Raw genomic sequence first — 22,539 nt, 5'->3', positions numbered from 1 at the left:
AGGGCTTGGTAGTTTACTGTCTCTTTCTTGCTCCTACCACCTTATTTCTCTGCCAGCTGGTGAGTGTGGCAGGGATGGAATAATATGTCAAATCTAAAATTGATATCTTGATGAAAGGTCTTAACTTTGTTTAAAGTTGACAGAAGGTGTGGTTTGAATGAGATGATTAAGGGGCTTTCCTAAAGGCCTTTGGAATTCCAAAATTGCATTGTTGCTTTATTTTTCTTCCAAATTTAAGAGGTGCATGTAGGGGTGAAGATACTTGCCCTAAATTAACTGTATCTCTGTGTCTGGGAGCAGCTGAGTATAGGCCACACTAAATGGTAGGGTGAGGTTGGGCACTTCATTCCTTGGAAGTCACTGGAGTTTTTGACATCTTTTATTTGTTTTCAAGGGTCAAAGCCTACTGAATTGTTAAATGCTGTAATCCCCACAGTGTTGTGCTCACCAAGTTCACATGTTTAGTCATAAAAATTATGATCCTGTAAAATGCTGCCTGTGATCTTCAAACTAATGGATAGTCAGTAGCTTTGGGAAGCCACTTACATCTATAGCCAGGGATGAACAGGGAATCAAGGTGCTTTTGTCTGTTCCTAACCCTCCACATGCACTTCAAAAAGATCCTTTTAAAGTTCACTTAGCATTTTTGCCATCTGACTCAGAACAGTGAGATTCTGCCATTGTAGCAAAGATATGTGTGCCATTATTATCAAATAAACATGAATTTATTATTCTTTCATCGTTGCATCTAGATGCAGTTCCCAAGTGTTTTCCACATCCTTTAAGAAGAACATAACACAAAGCAAAGCTGAAATATGGGCAACTAGAGAATCATATGCTAATGACATGTGGATGTCCAAAGATGTAGAAAAGCATACCAGTACTTTTGACTACCCAAATACCAGTTAAAATATTGGTCTCAGTGACCTGACCACAGTAACAGTGACAGCCTGTGAGGGAGGTGTGTGTAGAGTTGAAGTTGCAGCTCTTCTTACTTTCAGCTGTGTCTACTGAATCGGATCGGGTTTTATTTGTTATCTTTTTGTCTTGTTACCTAATAACCTTTTGCATTCTGTTTTTAAACAAGGAATGTGATTTTTAAATTTTTTTTTTTTGTATCTTAGGCTTTCATAAGGTAATGGAAGGAATCCACAAAGCCACTGAACTTGGCTACCGTCCTGTTAAGGTAAAGCCAGTGTTTATTTACTCTGAAATTGTTGTGTTTTACCATAAATTGTGATAAAAGGTACAGTCCACCTGATGAGCAATTTGTTATTCTCCCCTGTGAATAATTTTTGGTAAAACTGAAAAACAATTTTAGCAGATTGAAGATCACATCATGAGGGAAATTCTCCTTGCACAGCTGAAGGTACAGGTTCATACTGCCACATAGCCTGTTGGTTGCCTAGCTGCAGGCTACAGGGTGGTCCTGCTTGGTACTTGCCTCTTCCCCTCCTCTGTTGATTTGGTGTTTGTTTGACCCAGCTGTGAACTTGGGCAAGGGAGCTAACAGGCAGAAAACTACCCTGCAGAAAGACATTAATTTTCTCCTAGTTTATCTCTCATGAGTGCCAGTGTGGAAGGGAAAGGGAGTCCTCCTTTGGCAGTACAGATAGACCAACTTAACTGTAACATGAAACTTCACCCTAACTCAGCTGTTTGCAGTTCTGCAGCTGTGGTTCTCTTCAGTTTCACCAATGTTTTGGAAGATCTATTATGTGTGAGTGGTTTAGGCTATAGAGCTATGAAAAACACTTGGAAGTTAAACTAGGTTATAGGCTTTCCTGAAAGATCTAAAGATGCATGATATTCGGACATCGACATCTGCCTTACTAACAGGGAGTGTTTTAGCAACTGCACAGCTATCTTGTTGTTCTTAGATAAAGTACACATGACCTCAGGCTCCAAGGTAAATATTGTTCATGAAGAATGTGTGGACAAACTCAATTTTAACCTCTTTGTGGAAAAAGGAAGAGCTAATCATCCTGCAGCCTATGGTTATGGAGTGCGCTGTGAACACTTCCTGGTCTGGGGAATTTGCTTAGGATCTGCCATGAAGAGTGCTATAGAAGGTACCCTGCCATTACTTTTACAGAAGGCATACAACTAGGACTAGGGAGTGGAGCTGTCATTTTAGACAGTAAAAACTGTCATACCTTAGATGGGTAAGACGATGCCTTTGTTACCTAGCTTTTATTGGTTTTCCATTTAGGAAGGCAACTTTATCAACTTTAGTTAGGTTGGATGTAAAACTTACAGGCAAGTTTGACAGAAATGATTGTCTATACTATTGCAATCCTGCCAATTCATTATCTTTTATTTTTAAAAAAATAAAGTTCTTTCTACCTACCTTGCCTTCTGCAAGGACTATGAAATGTTGTGTAAGAGGGAAGAAAGTCATACTCTGCTTACTAATTTCAGGTGTCTGCTCTTCCTGCAGGTAAACTGTGTGGTGATGCGAGGCTTCAATGAGGATGAACTGCTGGGCTTTGTGGATTTCACAAAGGATCTGCCCCTTGATGTGCGGTTCATAGAATACATGCCCTTTGATGGTAAGCAGTCCTGCTTTGAGATCCTTCATGGCATGGAGTGTGCCTTGGAGACAGGTGAATCTAGATGGTGGTTATTCACCTTGTGGGTTTGCCTCTGGAATTTTGGTGAGCTCTTTTGGAGAATCAGGAATTGCCTTAAGTTTTATGTTGTGTCTTTTGAAGTTTGTCTGTCTTCGTTGGATAAACTAGAGAAAGGACTGGTAGCAGGATTAGTTGGGGCTGTAACACCTGCAGGGAAAGCTGAGATTTGTGGACATCTCTGCTAACTCAAAAACCACAGTCTAAAGTTACACTGGTTTTGTTAATTCTAGGCAATAAATGGAACTTCAAGAAGATGGTGAGCTACAAAGAAATGTTAGATACAGTTAAACAACGATGGCCTGATTTGGAGAAATTGCCCTGTGAAACTTCCAGCACAGCCAAGGTGGGGTTTGGCAAAGAACATGTGAAATATGTCCCCAATCTTCCCCAGCCCTAAATCCCCAAATTCTCCCAAGTTCAGCATGTATATTTGACAAGCAAAGTAAAATATACTCAGTGTAGTAACTGGTATTTTGGTCAAGCTGCCTGCATGTGGTTTGACACTTAAACATTGGTTGTAGTCTTTACCTTTAGAAATATAGTGTGTTTACTAGATGCCTTGGTCAGATATAAAGGATGGCAGGCTTATATCCTGTATTTACAGCTTTTGAAACTTTTGTTGGGTCATGGCTGCCCGAGTTAAGAACATGTCTACTGACATCACCTGCCAGTTGATAACTACAAGAGCAAACATTAACAAATTTGTGAAATTTCAGGAACAGGGCAGAATAGTCTGAAACCCCTGACAAAGTTGATATTGCCTTTTTTTTCTTTTGTGTGACCTTAGGACTGAAGAAGATCTGTTAAAATGTCTTCTGGTCTTTGGGCAAGTAGAGCTTTAAAAATGAGGAGTCTGACTTTTTTGTTTTTTCTTCCTCTCCTCTCTGAATTTCTTTAGAGTTATAAGGTGCCACATTTCCAGGGACAGATCAGCTTTATCACCTCCATGTCAGAGCACTTCTGTGGATCCTGCAATCGGCTAAGGATAACAGCTGATGGGAACCTAAAGGTTGGTAGTGAGACAGGATTCCTTTTGCTTTCATGCAGTGAAAGCAGTGTTGAAATTCTTCCCTTAAAAGTAGCTGGGATGTAAAGTAGGATGGAAAGACCCATAATTATTACCAGCTAACTCCTGTTTGTTTATGCTGTATGTATTCTTGTTCAAGCTTGTTGGGCTGTTAGGGAGATGTTACATCACCTTTTTTTTTTTTTGGTTTCTCTGTTTTGCTAACAGAGTTAACTTCAGTCGTAAAACATGGTTGCAAGCCCAGTAAATATAAACATTTATTTTAATCTTTGATTCAAAATCATCTTAAACATGTGACAAGCAGATGATTTCCCATTAAAAAAGGATCCAAGCATCTGTAAGGGCTTGGCTTTTGTATTCCACAAGGATCCGGTCTTGTTCCACCAAACATCTTCTTGCAACTCTTCCCCTTCAAGAGAAGCCTGTACATTTGCTCAACGGCTGTAGAAAGGGGAGGGATAACCATTTCCTGCCACGTTGAAACTGGCAGTTTCTGGGGGAAAAATTAAAGTTTTCAATTAAAAATTGGCACTTGCGCATTGTCACCTGATATTGACAACAGCTGTGCTGCTGTCTAATGTCAGATGACTGAGGCAGCCTGAAGGCCCAATGAGCTTAGGTTACATAAATGTCCCAGGCTGTGTGTGTACATGAAGAGAGATAAAGAAAACAGTTTCCATAAACGTTCTCTTTCTTCAATAGGATAGGCCTTTTCAGAACTCTTACTCTGAGGTTAGTACGAAATACTTGTAAGGGCATTTATTTTATTATTTCTCCTTTTTTTTTTCATTTTTCTGGGTTGGCTGCAGGTGTGCCTTTTTGGGAATTCAGAAGTGTCCTTGAGAGATCACCTACGGACGGGTGCCTCAGAGGAAGAGTTGGTTCAAATCATTGGAGAAGCAGTGGGCAGAAAAAAGAAACAGCATGCTGGTATGTTTGTTGTATCTGAGAAAAAACAGCAATGACTAGAGAAAACAATGGCGTGGTACTGCTGTGGGAGGCATTGACTTGCCAGAAGGAAAAGAATCTTGAATGAAGCTGAACTAAGGAAAGCATTTTTCCATCTGATAATAGTTTTGTCTGGTAGAAAGCGGGTAACATACCAGCCCTGCAGTTCCTCCAAAATCTGGCTGTCTGGTTTGAGTCTTCAAACCTTCCACAGTGACCATCTAGAAATCTTTCAGACTGACATTTGTCTTTAGAGAGATGCAAATACCACTGCTCACCATAACAATGTGAGCAAAGCTAAGCAAAAATTGATGGAGTAGTACTGGATCTCTGTCGTCTTAAAATCGGTTTGCTGTAAAATAAGCACTAAAGCTAAAATTGAGCTGTCAGTCCAACTACTGCATTAAGATGTTTTTAGAAGCAACAGATCTCTTGTATGCAGAAATTCATAGCCACTCATCTAGTGCTCTGCCTAAAGTCATAACACAAAGTCCATGATGACGCAGTCTCATCCTCCGGCTGTATTAGTCTTTCTGAATTTATGTTGATACAAACTATATTTCAGAGACATCTGAACCTAACCATATTTTTGTAACCTGACTGCAGCTGGGAATGCTGACCTCTTGTACATGAACTGGCTTTTATGATCATTGAATAGTCCCCTTTACACTAAAAATATGCTTTGGCCTTTTTGTTCTCTTGCACATTCTACCAGATTACTGACAGTTGTTTTTGCCCTCTCTTTTATGATGTAGAACAAATTTAAAGGAAGCTTTTAAATCTGAGCATAGATTAATTTGCAAAGTACATTGGTCTGACCCAGATAAAATAGTGCCTTATAAACATATGGGAAGGGGTGGAGGGATTGGTTCCTTTTCTTTTAGGCTGCTCATTTCTGAATTTCTGATTTGGGAGAGTGTGGGTGGGGAGGGGTGGGAGGGTGGAGAAGAGTGTTTTCCCCTCTAGTAAAGGCATTTTGCCATCAGCAGCATTTACCTGACATTGTCATCTGATTTGCGTTAATCCCAGTATTGTCCCTGGGGCCTTCTGTGATAGGATTTCTTTGAACTGAAACACTGTTAACAGATTACCTGTAGAAGTAATACATTTAAATGCTATTGTTAAGAAACAAGATAGTCCCAAGTTGTTTGAATTCTGTAGTAGGTAGACTGTAATTCAGATTATGGAAAGCCTTCTGGGAAAGGGTTCTACAGTGTGATAGACCTATAGCAGCTGGATGCTTGAAGTCTGTGTCAGCTGTGGTTTTAAATAATACCATGCTAGATTCCCCCTTCTCCAGCTTGCTCAGTCTTTATTGAGTCTTGGTTTTCCTAGCATGCAGGTTGCACTGTAAAGAGCAGAAAACTAAATCTATAAACCAGATGCATGACTTAAAACCTAAAAAGCTAGGATTTTTATGTGTTCCTTATTTTATTTCTAGGCATGTTTAACATTTCCCAGATGAAAAACCGGCCAATGATCCTGATTGGTGGGTGACAAATCAGTACGTAATAAACAAAATAATTTTGTTTGGTTTCTTTCTTTGCGGGAGCAGAGTGGGCTTTTAAGTCTAATTCATGTTTGGTTCCAGTTTAACCAACCTAAGTTTAGACAAAGAAGCGGGTTTCTTAAAAGGCAGCTGTGGTTAACATGCTGAAGTGGAAGAAGAGGAAAGGTTTAATGCCCCTACCAAGCCTTACCCAGTCCTCTGATTGACAGCACTGGTTTTGTTTTCTCCAATTTTGAAAGTTCATTACATTTTCCAAAGGGATCACTAGCTTTCCTATCTTATTTCCTGTCTGCTTCCTTTGTACTTAACAAGAGTAGTGTAGTAAGGGACAAGGCAGTTTGGGGGGCGTTTTGTGAAATTGATCAAGTTGCCATATAAACATAAAGAATGCAGGATAGACTTTTATCTCTGGATTAAGATATTCAACTTTTTTTATAATATATAGAGCCAGTAACCTGACAGAAATGCAAGTTTTCTCACTTCACTACTTTACTGAAGAATCTGAAACTTGGGGCTTCCTTCTTTCAAAATGTCCTCTTATTGCTGCAAAGTCTCAGAACATAACTGTAGTGTCTGATTTCTGACCAGCCCTGTGGATCCAAGGAGCCTTTCTTCTTGTTCTGTCTGTTGAAGGTGTTTGCTAACTCTCCCTTTTGCTTGAAGCTCTGTTCTTGAGCAGCGTGGTACTGTTGGGGTTCTCTTACTGATTTTTCACATCTCCTCCAGTGTGGTTTTTACCTCCTCCATGCCTATGTTTTCCTGTTTCGTAAGATAGCTATCTTCCAATTAATCTCACAATGCTAACTCTTGCAAGCATTTCTTAAGCGCAAGGAAGAAAAAAGCATTTTGGAAGTTCTTCAGTTGTTTCTTATCAACAAGGGGGGTGTGGGGGGGGAAATGTAGCAAGGGTGGAAGAGATGAACATTATGTTTCAAACCCAAACTCTCATCCTCCTGTTAATACTCTGGAGCAGGTTAGCTGCTGTGCAGCTTAAAACACAGATTTTAAAACGTGCCCTTGGGGAGGGTGAGGGTAACATGCATGAATTTGCAGGTCTTTGCTACAGGTAATATAATAATTGCTCTTTTTTAAACCAAGATCCTAGTGCTTGTACTTCTGTTACCTTTATTAGGAAATAGGATCTACAGAGGTCTTTTAATATAGGTTTTCACTAGGAATATTTCTCACTTGATGCCCCCCCTTTAAAGGGCCATCATTTTCCATGTTGAGTTTTAAAGTGAATGGTTTCAGTGGTGCAAGATTGTCTCTCTCAACTCTTTTGTATTTGGCCACTGCTGCATTGTTTGGGAAGAAGATCCTTTGTTTAAAGTGTGTATTGACTTGCTGCATGAGGAAAAATTTTGGGGTTTTTTAAGATGAAAAATACTATATTAAATGCTTGACAGCTTACTGGGACCTACATAATTTTTCAAGATGCCTTTGAAATAATCTTCACTCTTCAGAGTTAGCATTCATAGCAATGTTGGGATGTCTACAGATCAGATCTATCCAAGTTCCTTCTGAAAAGTGTTTTAACATTGTCAGACATACAGTCAAAGAGGCAGCCTGTCCAGATCCTCCCCATGCTGTTCTATGTCCCTTCGAGACTCACTGCTGGCAGTCACTGCATCAGTGGAGAGACTGGAGATGAGTGGAGAGTATCCCACTGTAACACATGGGGAATCATTAGGAGATTTCCTAATTGTGTTTCAAATTACTTACAAACTTCAAATAATGCTGGCGTGCAAGCAGTCAGTGGGGGGGTGTCTGTATGGAATTAATTTAATGAAACTTAATGAATGCTGTGGAAATCACTAATTGGTTTTGCTAGTCCAAGTAAACCAAACCTGGCTTCTTCCCTGAACTGCTGTTGTCTGATACTTTTTGTTTGTATCCTATTTCCCTTAATCAAAATACTCCTTTTTTGGCAGGTTATTCTCCTTATGGATTCACTTCAGTTATGGGAATTTCCTCCTTAATTTAAGTATCTCCTACCTTCTTCCCCCACACCCCCCCTGCCAAGATTGTGCTTCTTGAAAGCTAACACAAACTTCAAGTGCAGTATTAGAATATAAGGAAATGCAGTTTGTCAGATGGTTTCAGTGCTACATATCATGCTGTAGAAAAACATTAATATATTTTTTGACTGCTATATGAACGATTTGGGTGAAGATGGAAAGGGCTAGGTACAACTTGAAGAAAATGTACATGGTTAGGAAAAGCAAAGATGCTTTGCATGCGTTACTGTCTGTTGCTGTCTTTTTACTTACCATTCATTCTACTTGAGCAAACAATACTTCTCTTCCCTGCTCCCACCCATGTGTGTGTACTCTGTGGAAGTAAGTACTTGTCTGCCTCTGCAGTCCAGCTTCTCCTGACGATATGACATCTTGCCAAGGGTTTACCTTCAGGTTTAAAACTAATCAAGGAATCCAGAAGAACAGAGTACTTTGAGTTCCTGGATTTTGAAAGGAATATAAAGAGAGAGGGAAAGAAAGGAGAAATAAGCATAATTGTCTGTGCTCTTTTAAAGCAGAGTGATGTTGCACTCAAAGCATTTATGACTATTTAATCTTGTTCCTCTGAGGGTAAACACATTACCACTAAACTTGCAGGAATCTTAATTTTAGTGGATAGTCCATTAGCCTTTGCCTGAATTTAGATTATTGCAAGGATTTAAAAAAAAAAAAACCAACATGAAAACTATGGTTGATTTAAGCTTCAGTAATGGGCACTTTCAGATCAATGTTTGGATGGTAAATTGGATGAAAAGGTGGTAAGTGCATCAGCCTTGTTATAGCAGAGGCTAGGATTAACAAGGAAGAGATTGGTTGGTTTGTTTTTAAAAAAGGGGGGAGGGTGGCCACAACCAATGGGGCGTGTCCACACTGTGTCTGTTACAGTTCAGGGTCATACCTGTAGCTCCGTGAGGTATAGAGGGGCCAGGAATCTACTTTGATTCATCTGTGGACAGTCTGAAAACTCATGAGTAAGGGAGTCCCTGAACATGAGAGCTACCAGAGGAGGTTGTTGAGCAAAACCTAATTCCAAGTTTCTCAGAGCAGAGAGAAGGAGCTTCAGAAAAAAAGAGAAAAATGCTTATCAATGAGGCTATTAAACTAGGGCTTAGCTACTTACCTCTATACTGCTTTCTCCTTACTTACAAAACAAATCACTTTTATGTGAAAGAGACTCCTGTGCAAATGCCAAAACCAAGGGATTAAATGGTGAAAAGGGGCAGGAGGGCTTACTACCTCTCTGCCAGCTGGGAACTCTGCCAGCTTGACTTGGAACATACTTCTGAGTAGGTTTAAAATCTATCTGTCAGTGAGGGGAGCGTGGTTTTTCCAGAGCTTAAACTTCAGCTGTCATTAACGCAGTAAGAGCTGGCAGTACTACTCATTACAGAGCCACCCTCTGAGCTGGTAGACAGTGCAGTTGCAGATGTGGTGCTTCTGGTCCCCGCTGTCCTCAAGTGCTGGCATGACCCTTCCCTGTAGAAGGAGATGAAAGCAGGAAGGGCAGCTGCCTGTGCTGGGAGGAAGGTGTTTGGAAAGGCAGAGTTGAGAATCTGAGTGCAAGAATTTCCTATTAACCCCGCCAGGATTTCAAAAGAAGACTGGTGCTGGCACGGTCTAATGGGTGCTGAGGTGCTGTGACTTGCTGTTCTTCAGAACTGATATTTGTGTAGGTTTTCTTGGCTGGTGTTTCTCAGTAAGTGTTGATACATTTTGAAAGCAAGTTGTTTCTTCTTGTCAGGGACCTTAAACTAAGTGTTTTGAGTCTTGGGGTTTATAATAACAAACCAGCAAATGCAGGGAACTGATGAGAGAGGAGAGAAGGAGCTTGAGGAGAAAAGCGGATGTTTGCAGGCCTGTTGAGGTTTTTGCAATACCAGAAGTCCCAAACAGTGCTATGACAGGGTTCTCAGACTTAGTTTAGCTTTCCAGTTACTAAGATGTATTCTCATGTTACTTTTTTTTTTTTTCCCCCCCAGAGCCTGCATTGATGTCATTCTCACTATGCCAAGATGCCCTACAGAACCCCCCAAATTCAAGAGAGTGCAGCCACACATTTAGCCATTGGCTGACTTTGAGAGCAAATTTACCCAAACAAATGGGGAAAGCATTAATGAAAAATAAGCTTACAGGACAACTTTTCCTGCCAGGATCTCACCCAGAGCAACAGTGCCATATAATGACAGGAATTCTACAAACACAGCTTAGAGGCTGCTGTGTCTTCCAGAAGGACCCAAGCTCCACATTTGACACAAAGTGCCTTGAGGCTTCTCCTGTTGGCCAAGTTTCTGTGGACTGTCAGTCCAAAGAGGCAAGTCCAGGATCTGAATTCTGCACCAGGGATTTGGGATCTTGCACCAAGGTACCTCGTGCCTCTGACAACTTGACTCACACTGATGAGGAGGGGCGGGCCACAATGGTTGATGTTGGAGGGAAGCCAGATTCAAGAAGAAGTGCTGTTGCTGGTGCTGTGGTCTGTCTGGGTGAGAAGGCATTTGGGATGGTGAGGCAGAACCAGGTGAAGAAAGGGGATGTGCTGGCAGTAGCCCAGATTGCAGGAATTCAGGGAGCCAAGCTGACCAGCCAGTTGATTCCGTTGTGTCACAACATCCCCCTGAACCATGTTGAAGTGTCTTTGAGCCTGGATGAGACCAGATATGCAGTGGTGATTCGCAGCTCCTGTCAGACCTGGGGGAGGACAGGTGTGGAGATGGAAGCTCTAACAGCTGCCAGCCTGGCTGCCCTGACTGTGTATGACATGTGCAAAGCAGTTACTCATGACATTGTGATTGAAGAGGTGAAGTTGCTTAGTAAGACAGGCGGGCAGAGGGGAGACTTCTCAAGGGTCTAGATCACATGCAGACACCTCCAGCCCTCCAGGTGACCACTGCTCCGGTTCAGCTTCTTGCAGAACTACTTTTCCTCAGGCTTGGAGACCTCAGCAGGTATATCGTCCAACAACCCTATGACTCCAGTTTTGCCTTACCCTGTCAGCTTACTGCTGGGTGAACAGTGGAGGCACTCATCCCTCTTGATAACCATATGTGTTTTTGAGGACAGACTTATCCATTCTACCAGTACCTTCATTTCAGTGTTCTCACCATGAGCTTGAGCAAAGATTCTTAGTTATACCACAGATGTGTTTGGGTTTTTTTTCTTCTTGTTGTGAAATATTCACAGCTGCTGTCATCACACCATGCAACAAAGAGCTCTGGAAAAGAAGCAAGTGCTGAAAGTGCTGTTATTTGGCAACTACTTTTAAGTCAAGGATTAAGATTTCAGAGTTGTCTGTCCATCTGTCCCACTGACCTCCTTAGTTGAATTTAGAAGGTGATGGTGAGAAGAACACAGCTCGGGAACCTTGCCATATAGCAAGAGATTATAACTGTGGAACAGCCAGGGTCAGAGGGGCAGCTCCTGTCCCTTTGCATTGCTACTGCTTCCCTTGCCTACAAGTGGGAAATACCCACGGAAGTTTCAAAAGAACAAAAAGATGGCAGCTGCCCAGTTCTCTGCCTTGAGTGCTGGGTAAAACATGATGTAGAAACAGAGGATTTCTGGGTTTGGAAGAATTACTTTGTAAAAGGTATCTTTCAGATCAGCAATGTTAGAAGCATGTTCCAGCATTTTGACCTTAGCACTCAAATACATTGAGCCCCTGTGTCTGCATGCTTAAGGGCTTAATTATGCCATGCATGGAAGTAGGTGTCAGCTCTCCCTGACTTTAGAAATAGATGTCACACCAAGCTCCCAGAAGACTCTCAGTTTTTTAATCCTGGAGTGCAGCTCCTAGAAACCAGCAACCTGTGTAGTCCTGACAGATAAAACAAACTTTAAGGACTAGTAGCCACTTGGAAGAGTAAGTTAGTTGCTGTTGCCTCAGCCAGAGTGTTCTCCTGTATATTTCTCTAATTCACTTCATGAATTCTTCTGGCCTCAGAGCACTTAACATGTCCCCATAAATATACCAGCGGCCACTGTCATGTAGCATTAAATAGCTTTGATAATTGACTATCCTAGGTAAGAAATTACTCAACATTGTTATTAATACTGATGGGCCCTTTTCAAGGGTTAAATTAAATTCTCCTAACAGGGTGTTTTCAACTTTGGTTTACTTGTTTTCTAATGCTTATGGCTAATGTGAAGTTGCATATGATTCAGGGTGCTCCCTCTCCGTACGCACAGAGAGTTGAAGACAGCTCTAATAATGTCAAAAAGGCTACCAAAAAAGCATCTTAAACTTTGCAAGTAGCTGTGTTTCATTAAATAAGGTTAGATTACTGTGAGCATCAGTAAAGCACAAAACAGTCACACACATCCTGCTCACTTAAAGCAAGCACAGATCTAAGATGAGGAGGCAATAGGTTTTACTCCAGATCCTTTACAAATCTCATACACTAGCTACCTTTTCCATTGCAGGTGAATAAATTTGATTGTTTATTCATTGTTACTGTGATATACAGCACATACAATGCCACACAGTAGCTACAGCTGAAAGAGGAAGGAGTCTGGAAAGCTTGTTGCCCAAGCTCCATAAACATTTGTACACCTACATTCAGTGGCTAGTCCCCATTCCCTTGATACCCCTGATCTGTCTGTAAGTAGGGGCACTCCTGCTCCTTCCCAGGAATGTATCTAGCACTGCTGTACTGAGCGCCAACCACCACCCTGACCCTGCATATATGAGAGACCATGGTCATCTGTGGAGCTGCTGTGCCTGCAGGGCAAAAGTTTTCCTAGCTCAGCATGAAAACAAATTGCCAGGAAAAGGAAGCATGTGTAACCTGCTAAATTTAACTGATTTACAGAAGCACTTAATTCCCACCACCACCCACAACACACCGTGCCCTCCCTGCCTTCAGCCAGTCTCTAACTAGTTTTGGAAACAAAAAGGAAACTAGACCTACTCAGTACTAATAAAATGAGTAGTAATAAAATGATGCTTTGAGGCATATGATTCTTTGGCTTCTGAGAAGTTTGCTGTCATGCTGTAAAGCTCACTCTAAGGACATGAGACCATACAAGAGACTACAGAGCACATGCATGACTGCTACGCACATTTCACTACTTACGCACATTTCACAACTTCCTTGAGTTGAGAGTGGCTGGAAGCTTTGGGCAAACAGACTTCGGTGCCATTTTATGCTCATGTTACATTATCCAGTCTTGAAACTATGCACATTTATAGATAATAAACCAAGCACAGGTCAACAGAACATCTTGCCAATGAAATGAGCTGATAGCACTGTTTGTTTCAGTGGTGCTGGGTGGGCAATGGTGTAATATATGTTGAGGAAATGACTACTTTTTGGAGGCTTGCTTTTTTGTTTTGTCCACTGCATTTTTAATAAATACTAGTCATAATGGAGTATGTTTTGCATTACTTTGAATACCCTTTTTATTCACAGAATCATCTAGGTTGAAAAAGACCTTGAAGATCAGTCCAATCATTAACCTCACACTGACAGTTCCCAATATACCATATCCCCCAGTGCTATGTTGACTCTACTCTTTTAAACACCTCCAGGGATGGGGACTCTGCCCTGGGCAGCCCATTCCAACACCTAACAACCCATTCTGTAAAGCAATACTTCCTAATATCCAGTCTAACCCTTCTCTGGTGCAACTTGAGGCCATTCCCTCTTGTCCTGTCACTTACTACTTGGTTAAAGAGACTCATCCCCAGCTCTCTGCAACCTCCTTTCAGGCAGCTGTAGAGGGCGATGAGGTCTCCCCTCAGCCTCCTCTTCTCCAGACTAAACACCCCCAGTTCCCTCAGCCGCTCCCCGTACGACCTGTGCTCCAGACCCTGCACCAGCTCTGTTGTCCTTCTCTGGACACGCTCGAGTCATTCAATGTCCTTTTTGTAGTGAGGGGCCCAAAACTGAACACAGGAATCGAGGTGCGGCCTCACCAGTGCCGAGGACAGGGGTCAGATCCCTTCCCTGTCCCTGCTGGCCACGCTATTGCTGACACAAGCCAGGATGCCATTGGCCTTCTTGGCCACCTGGGCACACTGCTGGCTCCTGTTCAGCTGGCTGTCAATCAACATCCCCAGGTCCCTCTCTGACTGGCAGCTCTCCAGCCACTCCTCCCCAAGCCTGTAGTGCTGCTGGGGGGTGTTGTGGCCCAAGTGCAGCCCCCGGCATTTGGCCTTATTGAAACTCATACAGTTAATTCAAAGGAACATCTTATTTTTTAATCCACAAGCTTCTATGAACAGTTAACTCAGAACAAGCAACAAGACAGACTACAAGTTGAAATGATTAGTCAGCAATTAGCATGGGATCAGTCGCAATAACCTATTACTGTAAGGAATGTACTATTTCAATTTTTTTTTTTTTTTTGAAACTCATCTTTATCTGGCTGTTCTTAAATTGAGTAATTGTGTAGGTTTAGCATCATCTCTCATCATTATCACAGCTTCTCCCGTGTGACTTCCAAGTCAGTGGCTGTGTATGACAGCACCGCTTCATGTTGCAGGGTGACATAAGGAACTGGTGCCTCCAGAACTCACTCTCAGTCTGAGTGACGGTGTGCTGAAACTGAGGTCCAGGAAAGTGCCTGTAGAGAGGTCCATCCTTCCTGACTCATGAATAAGTCTAAAGGAAATTCCCCTTCTTGTCCATCTGAGCTTCCAGGAAAGCTCCCACCTCTTCTGCTATCAAGAAGGCCTGTTCCTACCTGAGGAAGTTTAGTCAATTGAGCAGTTCCCTGTAACCAGCCACAGTGCAGTGCGAGTGCCCTGCAAGAGGGCAGAAACAGCAGCTGTACTGCTACAGGGTTTCCCCTCTGGGTACAGCCTCCAAATGCTGCTGATCCTGGGACAGTAGCACTAGGCTTTACATCCTTTCACTAGGAGCTGCTTCCTAATTTGGAACCAGGTTCTTGAAGATTTAACCAAAACAGTGTAAAGCACTGAGCCCACCACCTCCTCCTGAAGGGTGCCGTAAGAGCTCAAGTGGCACCTCTAACCCTGTGCATGCCGAACACAACAGGAATGCAAATACTGCAGATCGCGCCAGCCCTCGCAACGCATGCGCAGTATAGCTTTTGCCTGCTGGAAACTCACTTGTCCCAGCTAATGTCCCATTTGTGTGTTACTGTCTCTTCACTGCTAATTCACTCTGCGTCTTTCGTGGCAGCTCAGCCTGTCTTTCCTTCATGGCCACATCCTGAGACTAGTTACCCCACCCTCAGGCTGCCCTGGAAAAACTGGATGCAGCATATAAAGGAGAAGTCAGCAGAAGCTGGTCACTAAGTATTCTTAAAGAGATTAAATCTATGTCAAATTGAGCAGTGCTTTCAGAACGTGCTGGGGGAAGAAGAGTGGGGCATAGAGGGACGACACGTCTTGAAATTCCTTACAAAGGCACCCCTTCTTCTGAATGAGAACTACTCAAAACCAGACTAAAAGCAACAACAGCTGAGCACTAAAAAGGGGAGTGAATTTTTTTAGCTGTTCTAAGCCATTGGTGACCTAGGGTAATTCTGTGTAAATCACTGACTTTACTCAGCTTTACATGGGATTTGAACAGAAACTGGCCCTTCATCCCATCCCTTCCTTGGCCCTTTGCTAGTTTACAGCTCCTTCTGGCTGCCTCAGCAGCAGTTATGCAGGCATGTAACAGCTTAAAAATGGCTGTAACATTGTGTGTGCTTTGGCCAGGACACAGGACTGCTAATTAGTTAAATGGAAACACAGTTCACTTCCCTTCACTTACTAGAGCCTTGCTCCAAGAGAAGCTTAGCATTTCAGGGAATCTAAAAACAGTTGGAGGATTTGCTGGTTGCAGTGGGCTGACTAGGCTTTCATTTTTTTTGAGACGTCAGGTTAAAGCCTCAATTTGGATCTCAAAAAACAGTGGATCTGAGTAGCACTGCAAAGCCGTGACAATGGCAGGCAAACCCCTGACATGGCTGGTATACTCCCCAGAAAAGCATAGGGTGGAGTGGGCGAATCCATTTTTACAGGCTGGACCTGAAGGGCTTTGAGTGAGCTCAGCGCACCCTGCCATAAGAGTGGATTCTCATTTTGCTTACAACAAGTTTAAACAGTGGTAGCTGAGACACAAATCCAGCTAATCTTTACCTTCCCCTGTCCCTCCATGATGCCAGTGGCATGTTTAGAAAGATTTCAGTTTAGCATCTCTATTTCTGTACTTACCCTGTTTGCTCCTTTGGGGAGCAAAGGTTACCCAAAATAACAACTGTGAGCGCAGCTGAGTGCAAGTTCACCGGAAGGGACAGGTGTCCCTAGACAGCACTGGGCTTTGCTGAGCTGCACAACAAGCATTACTCAGCTTCATGTGCACAACCCGACTGCAGTGGCATGGCTGTGGCCACTGGGCAAGCTGCCTAGTGCCCGTGGCTCTCCAAGGTGACATCCACACAACACTTGCTCTATGGACCAAAGCTTCACACTTCTATTGCTTAAGGATTGTTTCTAGAACCCCAAATTAGCAACAGTATTACAGAGACAATTGTTTCATCAATAGCTCACTTAACAGAGAAGGCATAGAGCTTATCTTTAAATTCTGGAGACCCTGCTCAAAACTCTTAGTACCTACTGAGCTGTTCCTGCATGAATTTAGTCTTAAAAATAAATGCAACAGAAACTCTCTCTTGTATACCCATGATGCTTCCAGGGTGCACAGCTGAAAGGACACAAGGCCAGCAAAAGCAGAGTTTCTAGTTGCAATGTCAAGGGCAGCTTGGCTGCAGTGTGACAGGAGGCAGGGGAGGAAGAGGAGGAGGCAGCAGGAGAGGCAGGCAACCGTAAAGTTGTGTTAATATTATGCTTGGAAAATAACACAGGCCATCAGATACACAGCCGCTCCATTAGTAGCGCCCTAGGCCAGTTACCAGCTGGTGCACCTTGTGGCAAAGCTCCATCAACACCAGCGGAGCTGTGCAGCATCACACCAGGGAGAGACCCGCTCAATATCATCTGCTCCTGTGGGGCTGGGAGAGGGGTTTTTGCTACACAGCTCTGACCTGCCGTTACTGCCACTTGCCAAGGCCTTCCTTAATAACTCCCGTGTCATCAACGGGGTCATTTCGGCCCTCAAGCCTCCCCATGCATGGAGTTCCAGCGAGGCTGGAATTGCTGCTGTCTCGAGGCAGTGTGTGGGGCTGCACCCTCCCTCGCCTCCCACCACGTCCCCAGCTGCCACCCACAGTCTCCTCGCTTCAGAGAGCTGCGCTTCCCCACCCTGGGCCTGACGCTGAATGGAAATGTTTTAGCTCTGTGTGGCTCATTTGGCTTCTGCAGATCAACTCCTGGGGCCATCCTCAGCCCAGATCCAAGAAATGAGCTGAGCTGAGGGAAGCAAGTAATTTCTGCTGCCCCTGAAGCCTCATCTCTCCTATTGCAGCTGGCAGCTCGAAAGGCTCCGTCCTGCCAAGACCGAATCTTAATTGGGATCAGTGGAAAAGACAAGCTGCTGCCAGGGCCGCCCTGATCCCAGGCTTACAGAGAACACGAGCAGAGCTTGTCCGGCCCCACAGGAGAGGGCCTTCACTAGGGCTTACAAAAAATAAAATAAAACTCCCTCCAGACGTGTGGTATCAGTGAAAGCAGCAGGCTGAGGCCAAGGAGGAGAGGAGATGGTGTAGCAAGGTAGTTTGCAGACAAGGAGCAGGCAGAACCACATGGAAAATCCTCCCACCCTCACAGCCTGCGCAGAAGGGAAGCCACCAGCAAGGCCGAGGGGCAGCTGGCCATCCCCAGGCCCTGCAGTACATCCAAATACTACAACCAGCCCTGAACAAATACAAAACTATCCATCTAGCTCAGAAATGCTCCTGCCTTGGGCTACAGAAAAAAGGACAAGATAAACTTGTCGTTTTGTGAGAGAAAGACCAGAGCAAAACCTCTTCAAGCATCCTGTCTGCGTGTGGCACCAGGATGCTACATGATGCTTTTTCCAAGCCACAGACACTGATTTCAAGCCCACCCACTACAAAGACCATTGCCAGAGCTCAATCATACCTCTGCGATTAGGCACAGTCTAGCCACCCCTTTGGCTTTGAGGAGGCACCTGGAAGCACTAGTGCCAACTCCTAATGCACCCAAGATGAGTGCTCCTGACCCAATTTCCTTATACGTACAGTGCCCTGTCGTCTCAGCCACTGTCTTGTCCCAGTGGCAGCAGAAACGTGCAATGGAAGCAGAGCAAAGTGAGTAGCCAGCAGTCTGGGTGATTTTGATGCCATTTGTTTCATCTTGCAGATTTAGATGCATCTCTGAAGTCCCTACATCAGAGGAAGGCCACAGTGGTAAGGTCTTACTTGGACTGGGAGCTTTAGAAGAGCTCACCTTGCTGACTTGAAGGGAACTGGGTTACCAGCAGCTTATGCAACAGATGCCATGCAGGCACCTCAGAGCTGCTGGACCTGATCAGCAAAAACGGGCTCTTGCTCTGGTAAAATGGCTTTAACAGGATTTTCCAGCCAGCAAACACGCTTTGAGGGACACACCCAGGACATTCAGCCATCAGCAACACGAGTGCATGCAGAAGGCTCTTGGCCAGCCAGGCTGGGAGGAGTATTTAAACACAAGTTTCTTGCGTTCATCTTTATAGCCTGCTATTTCCCTCCCAGCTCACTGAGGGTGCTTCAAAGCACATCCCTCTGGGATGTCCCAGATACAGCAAAAGCATGGCCAGTAACAGCCCATCACTGGTAAACCATAACTTTTGCAGACCTATGCCAGAGAACTCTAGCTGAACCCCAGCAGCTGGAGGGGTTTTCATTTCCACTTTTCCGAGGCTGGTATTTCAAGGTGTTTTTAGTTCTTTTTCATCAGTGCACATGGCCAGCTCCTGAGGGGGCTGAAGGAGGGGAGGGAGGCAGTGCAGCCACTGTATCTGTACAAAGTAGTTCCACATGCAAGCAAAACAGGGCTCAACTTGCTCTGTGCGTGTTTTGCAGTGTGGTTACAGGCCGTCATTCCACCTCCACAAAGCTGTTATTTATTTACTTAAAGACTTGCATTCCGTGGAAAAAGATGCCCCAAGATAGCACTGTGTTTCTAAAATTAAACCCAGCTGGCTGGAGGGAGGAGCAAGCGAGTGAGCACTCCTGTGCTCCCACCAGCAGTGGGAACAGGGGTCCCTGTGTCTTGGACTCCCCCACCCTCACCGGCCTGCGGGAGAGCCTGGCAAAATGCCTACTGTGTCCTCAGACATGAAGGAGGCAGCTCTCTGGCAAGCCAGGCTTGCTCAGACCAAGCGCCTTACCCAAAAGCCAAGCTCAGACCAAGCGCCTTCAAGCTCAGACCAAGCCCCTTACCCAAAAGCCAAGCTCAGACCAAGCCCCTTACCCAAAAGCAGGAGTGCCACTGCTTCCTGTGACAGGGGATGAGGGTTTAATAGCAGTGGTTGTACTTCCTTCCCTGGCAGCCCTGGGAAAGCCCTTGCCCTGCTGCAGGAGAGCAGACATCCCACCAGGCATCTGACACAGGGTTTGAGTGTGGGCAGGTGAAGTCCTTTAACATAATTTATGAGGACAGGCTGTATTCCTGAGACTCCTCTCCTATCTAACCTAGCCAAGATTTTCTTCCAGTTCATGTGTCACTGGTAGCTTTCTCCTTACAGTGAAGCTCATTTAGTCCTTGCTGTTGTAACCTAAGTTAAGAAACGTGTTTTCACAAAAACCATTTATAGAAGGGAAGGGGAGAACCCAAGTGTTCCTCCAACCTTTTATGGCACCAGCAAGAATTTCACCCTCAGACACGCTCTTGGCACCTGTTCCCCTGCCCAACACATATGCACATGGGCTGCTTCCACATCAGCAAGTAGCTCAGCTCGGAGACATCAGCCCATCGGAGCAGCTGGTGCCAGAGCTGCTATTCAGGGGTTTTACCATGTCCTAGATTTAGCCTCATCCCTCAGCAAAAAACGTCTCCACACACATGCAGCTGAAGCTCTCCAAAGGACTGGTCAGGCACTGGTGGAGCCCCCTGCACCTGTTGGGGCTGGGAGCACCTTGGAGGTGCTTGGGAAGCAAAGCTCCCAGGAATGGTGGAGGCAGCTCTGCGAGGGCCATGGGGAAGATGGTGGGGTTCGGACCCAAACCTTGCTGCTCTGCACCAGAAGGCTCATGCAGATGTGGGACAAGGAAAGATGGCAAACAAATCTGAACCAGACCCAGAACCAGCACTGGAAGAAATAGGGATGGCTGAGCAACAGGGAAAATGGTGAAAATTCTGGTGAGGTCGGGGGTCCCTGTGCAGCTGCTGCCTCCAGGCACATGTGCCAGCTCCCCCATGGCTTGAGGGCCATGCCCTGTCCTGAGCACAGGCAGGAGCTGCTGCTCCCCCAGCTATGAGCAAAGAGACAGTCCCTGGAATCCCTTGAAACTTGTTGCAACTGAGGCAGGAAGAAGAGACAGTCCCACTGCTACAGGCCTGGACTGTGATCCAGGAGGACCTGACTACAGGGATGTGGGCCAGACCAGTGTGTCATGCTTGGTAAGTCACTCAAATTATTGTTTGCAGATGGGGACACTAACCTGGCCTTCCTGATGTTCTGTGCACTCAGCAGTGAGCACCTGAAGACAGATTGGCAAGTCCAAGTACTCCTCATGTCTGATGTGCATCTGGAGAAGGTAATGTTTGCCACCAGATTGACAAGGTTGGTTTTAGCAGATGTGGCTTTTGTCCCTCATTTTCTCCTAAACGTTAGATGAAGATTTCACCTCCCTGCCTCCCAAGGGAAAACCTCCATGTTTGTCGATGACAGCCCCAATCCTGTTCTAATGACTGCAAGAGGCGCACATGTTCAGGGGTGGCAAAGCTCATTGCAAAGTTAAGGGAAAGGGTGGGCAGGAGGAAGAAGGGAAGAGAGCTGGCTCCCACTCCTGAAAGAAGCTCTCATAAAAGAGCCTGCCCCTCATCAGAGCTCAGCTATTTCTGTGATTATGTCCATTTGCCCTAAATCAGGTCTGCTGATCCCCGTCCAAACTCCTGCTGTCTTCCTGTTTGGATTAGGGTGCCAGTATGGGTTAAAATGAGTAAGATTGCCTCAATATCCAATTTATCCCCTTCCTCCTCCCATCCCACTTTGGGATGCACTGGTCAGCATCCCCCTGGGAGAGGATTAATCAGGAACAGACAGAACTGGCAGCTGCCTGACAAGGACAAGATCGTGGTTATGGGACAAGTTGCAATTTGGATTCTCTTTCTTTGACCCTGGTACAAGTCCAAGACATGCCTGCTGATGCGTCCCAGCACTGACACCCCAGGAGTTGGCACAAGATCAGCAGCCCTGAGGCCACAGCTAGCTCTGGTCCCCATGTCATATTGCCTCAGTGCTGGAGCTACTTCCCTGTGACTCCAGAGGCAGCATCAGCTCTCCAGCTGCAGAAAGGGCCTCCTCTCCACTTAGGGAGAAGCTTTCATTTCAGGGACCACAGCAAGGGAATACGTTACCGCCATTCTAAAAGGGCAACACTACAACTTTAACAGCCACTCCCTGGGTGAACAACAGCTACACCAGCAGCAGATCACACAAGAACAATGAGAAGGTAGGAAGTGCTATCTGATCCGCCTGCCAACTCCTGCTCCATTAGAGCAGCAACTGCATGCAAAGCTGGGCTGAACGCAGAGCAAGAGCATTTGTACCAGGGACAATCCTCTACAAAGGGCTTCACCTGGAGCCCGAGGTGCCCAAGCTGCTGCAGCTATTACTACCACAGAGAAAGAGCAGCAGATCCTCCCAAGATGGGCTGGCCAAGGGGCGTGGCAACAGAAAGGACTTGTGAGGGCACAAGAGGGAGGTGAACAGGGCTCGGATGTTGAAGGGAACCAGGAGCAGAAGCAGGGCTAGTTTATAGCAGAATGGGACATGGCTCTGAAGAGTTATTTGCCTGCTTGGGAACCCAAAATGAAGGAAAACCCTGGATTGGACAACCCTGGGAAAAATCTACCTTTGGGGATTAACCAGCTCCTTCTACAAAGTAAGAGCAGATCCAGACTTGCCTGGGGACACAGATATAGTCTGTTTGGAAACTCTTGCCTAGTCATAATACATTAATGTGAGCCCAAGGGTCAGGAAGCACTAGGCCAATTCCTACTTCTCTCCCTGAAAAGACCTCGTGACTCTGCAAGGGCCAAGATGACAGTTTCCATCACACCCAAACAGCGGACAGCAAGGCACGGTCTGCATCAGGCCTGCGCACAGTCACAGGAACATGCAGTAGCAAAGAGATGCTTAGAGATGCTTCAGAGCACCATTACTCATCTCTTGAATCCAGTGACCACCTAACCTTCCAGGGAGGGGAATCGATCTTTGTTCTCTTACAATGTTGCCACTGCCATCACTGAATTAAAGATAGCTTAAGCTTTAAGTACACGGACCTTCATTTTACTCCTATTTTGTTTGCTTTCTTGTGTGGGCA

General features: G+C 44.9%; 1 protein-coding gene across 3 annotated transcripts in view; it reads left to right on the top strand.

Moving 5' to 3' along the window:
- The window catches only part of MOCS1 (molybdenum cofactor synthesis 1), a 35,824-nt gene extending 22,320 nt beyond the window's left edge, over window positions 1-13,504 (top strand). Inside the window, exons 5-11 of one of the 3 annotated variants that reach the window (XM_074897036.1) lie at window positions 1,125-1,186; window positions 2,441-2,552; window positions 2,864-2,976; window positions 3,532-3,642; window positions 4,470-4,590; window positions 6,050-6,097; window positions 10,116-13,504. In XM_074897036.1, coding sequence (XP_074753137.1) covers window positions 1,125-1,186; window positions 2,441-2,552; window positions 2,864-2,976; window positions 3,532-3,642; window positions 4,470-4,590; window positions 6,050-6,097; window positions 10,116-10,987 — 1,439 coding nt within the window. In that variant the 3' untranslated portion in view covers window positions 10,988-13,504. Of the gene's footprint in view, window positions 1-1,124; window positions 1,187-2,440; window positions 2,553-2,863; window positions 2,977-3,531; window positions 3,643-4,469; window positions 4,591-6,049; window positions 6,113-10,115 lie in introns of all 3 variants that reach the window. The other 2 variants (XM_074897038.1, XM_074897037.1) reach the window with 2 other exon arrangements.
- The last annotated feature ends 9,035 nt before the right edge of the window (window positions 13,505-22,539 follow it).

Source organism: Athene noctua, chromosome 1 (assembly GCF_965140245.1).
Source record: "Athene noctua chromosome 1, bAthNoc1.hap1.1, whole genome shotgun sequence".
NCBI lineage: Eukaryota > Metazoa > Chordata > Aves > Strigiformes > Strigidae > Athene > Athene noctua.
Note: the sequence above shows the minus strand (reverse complement) of the source record. Positions and strands in the feature narration are given on the sequence as shown.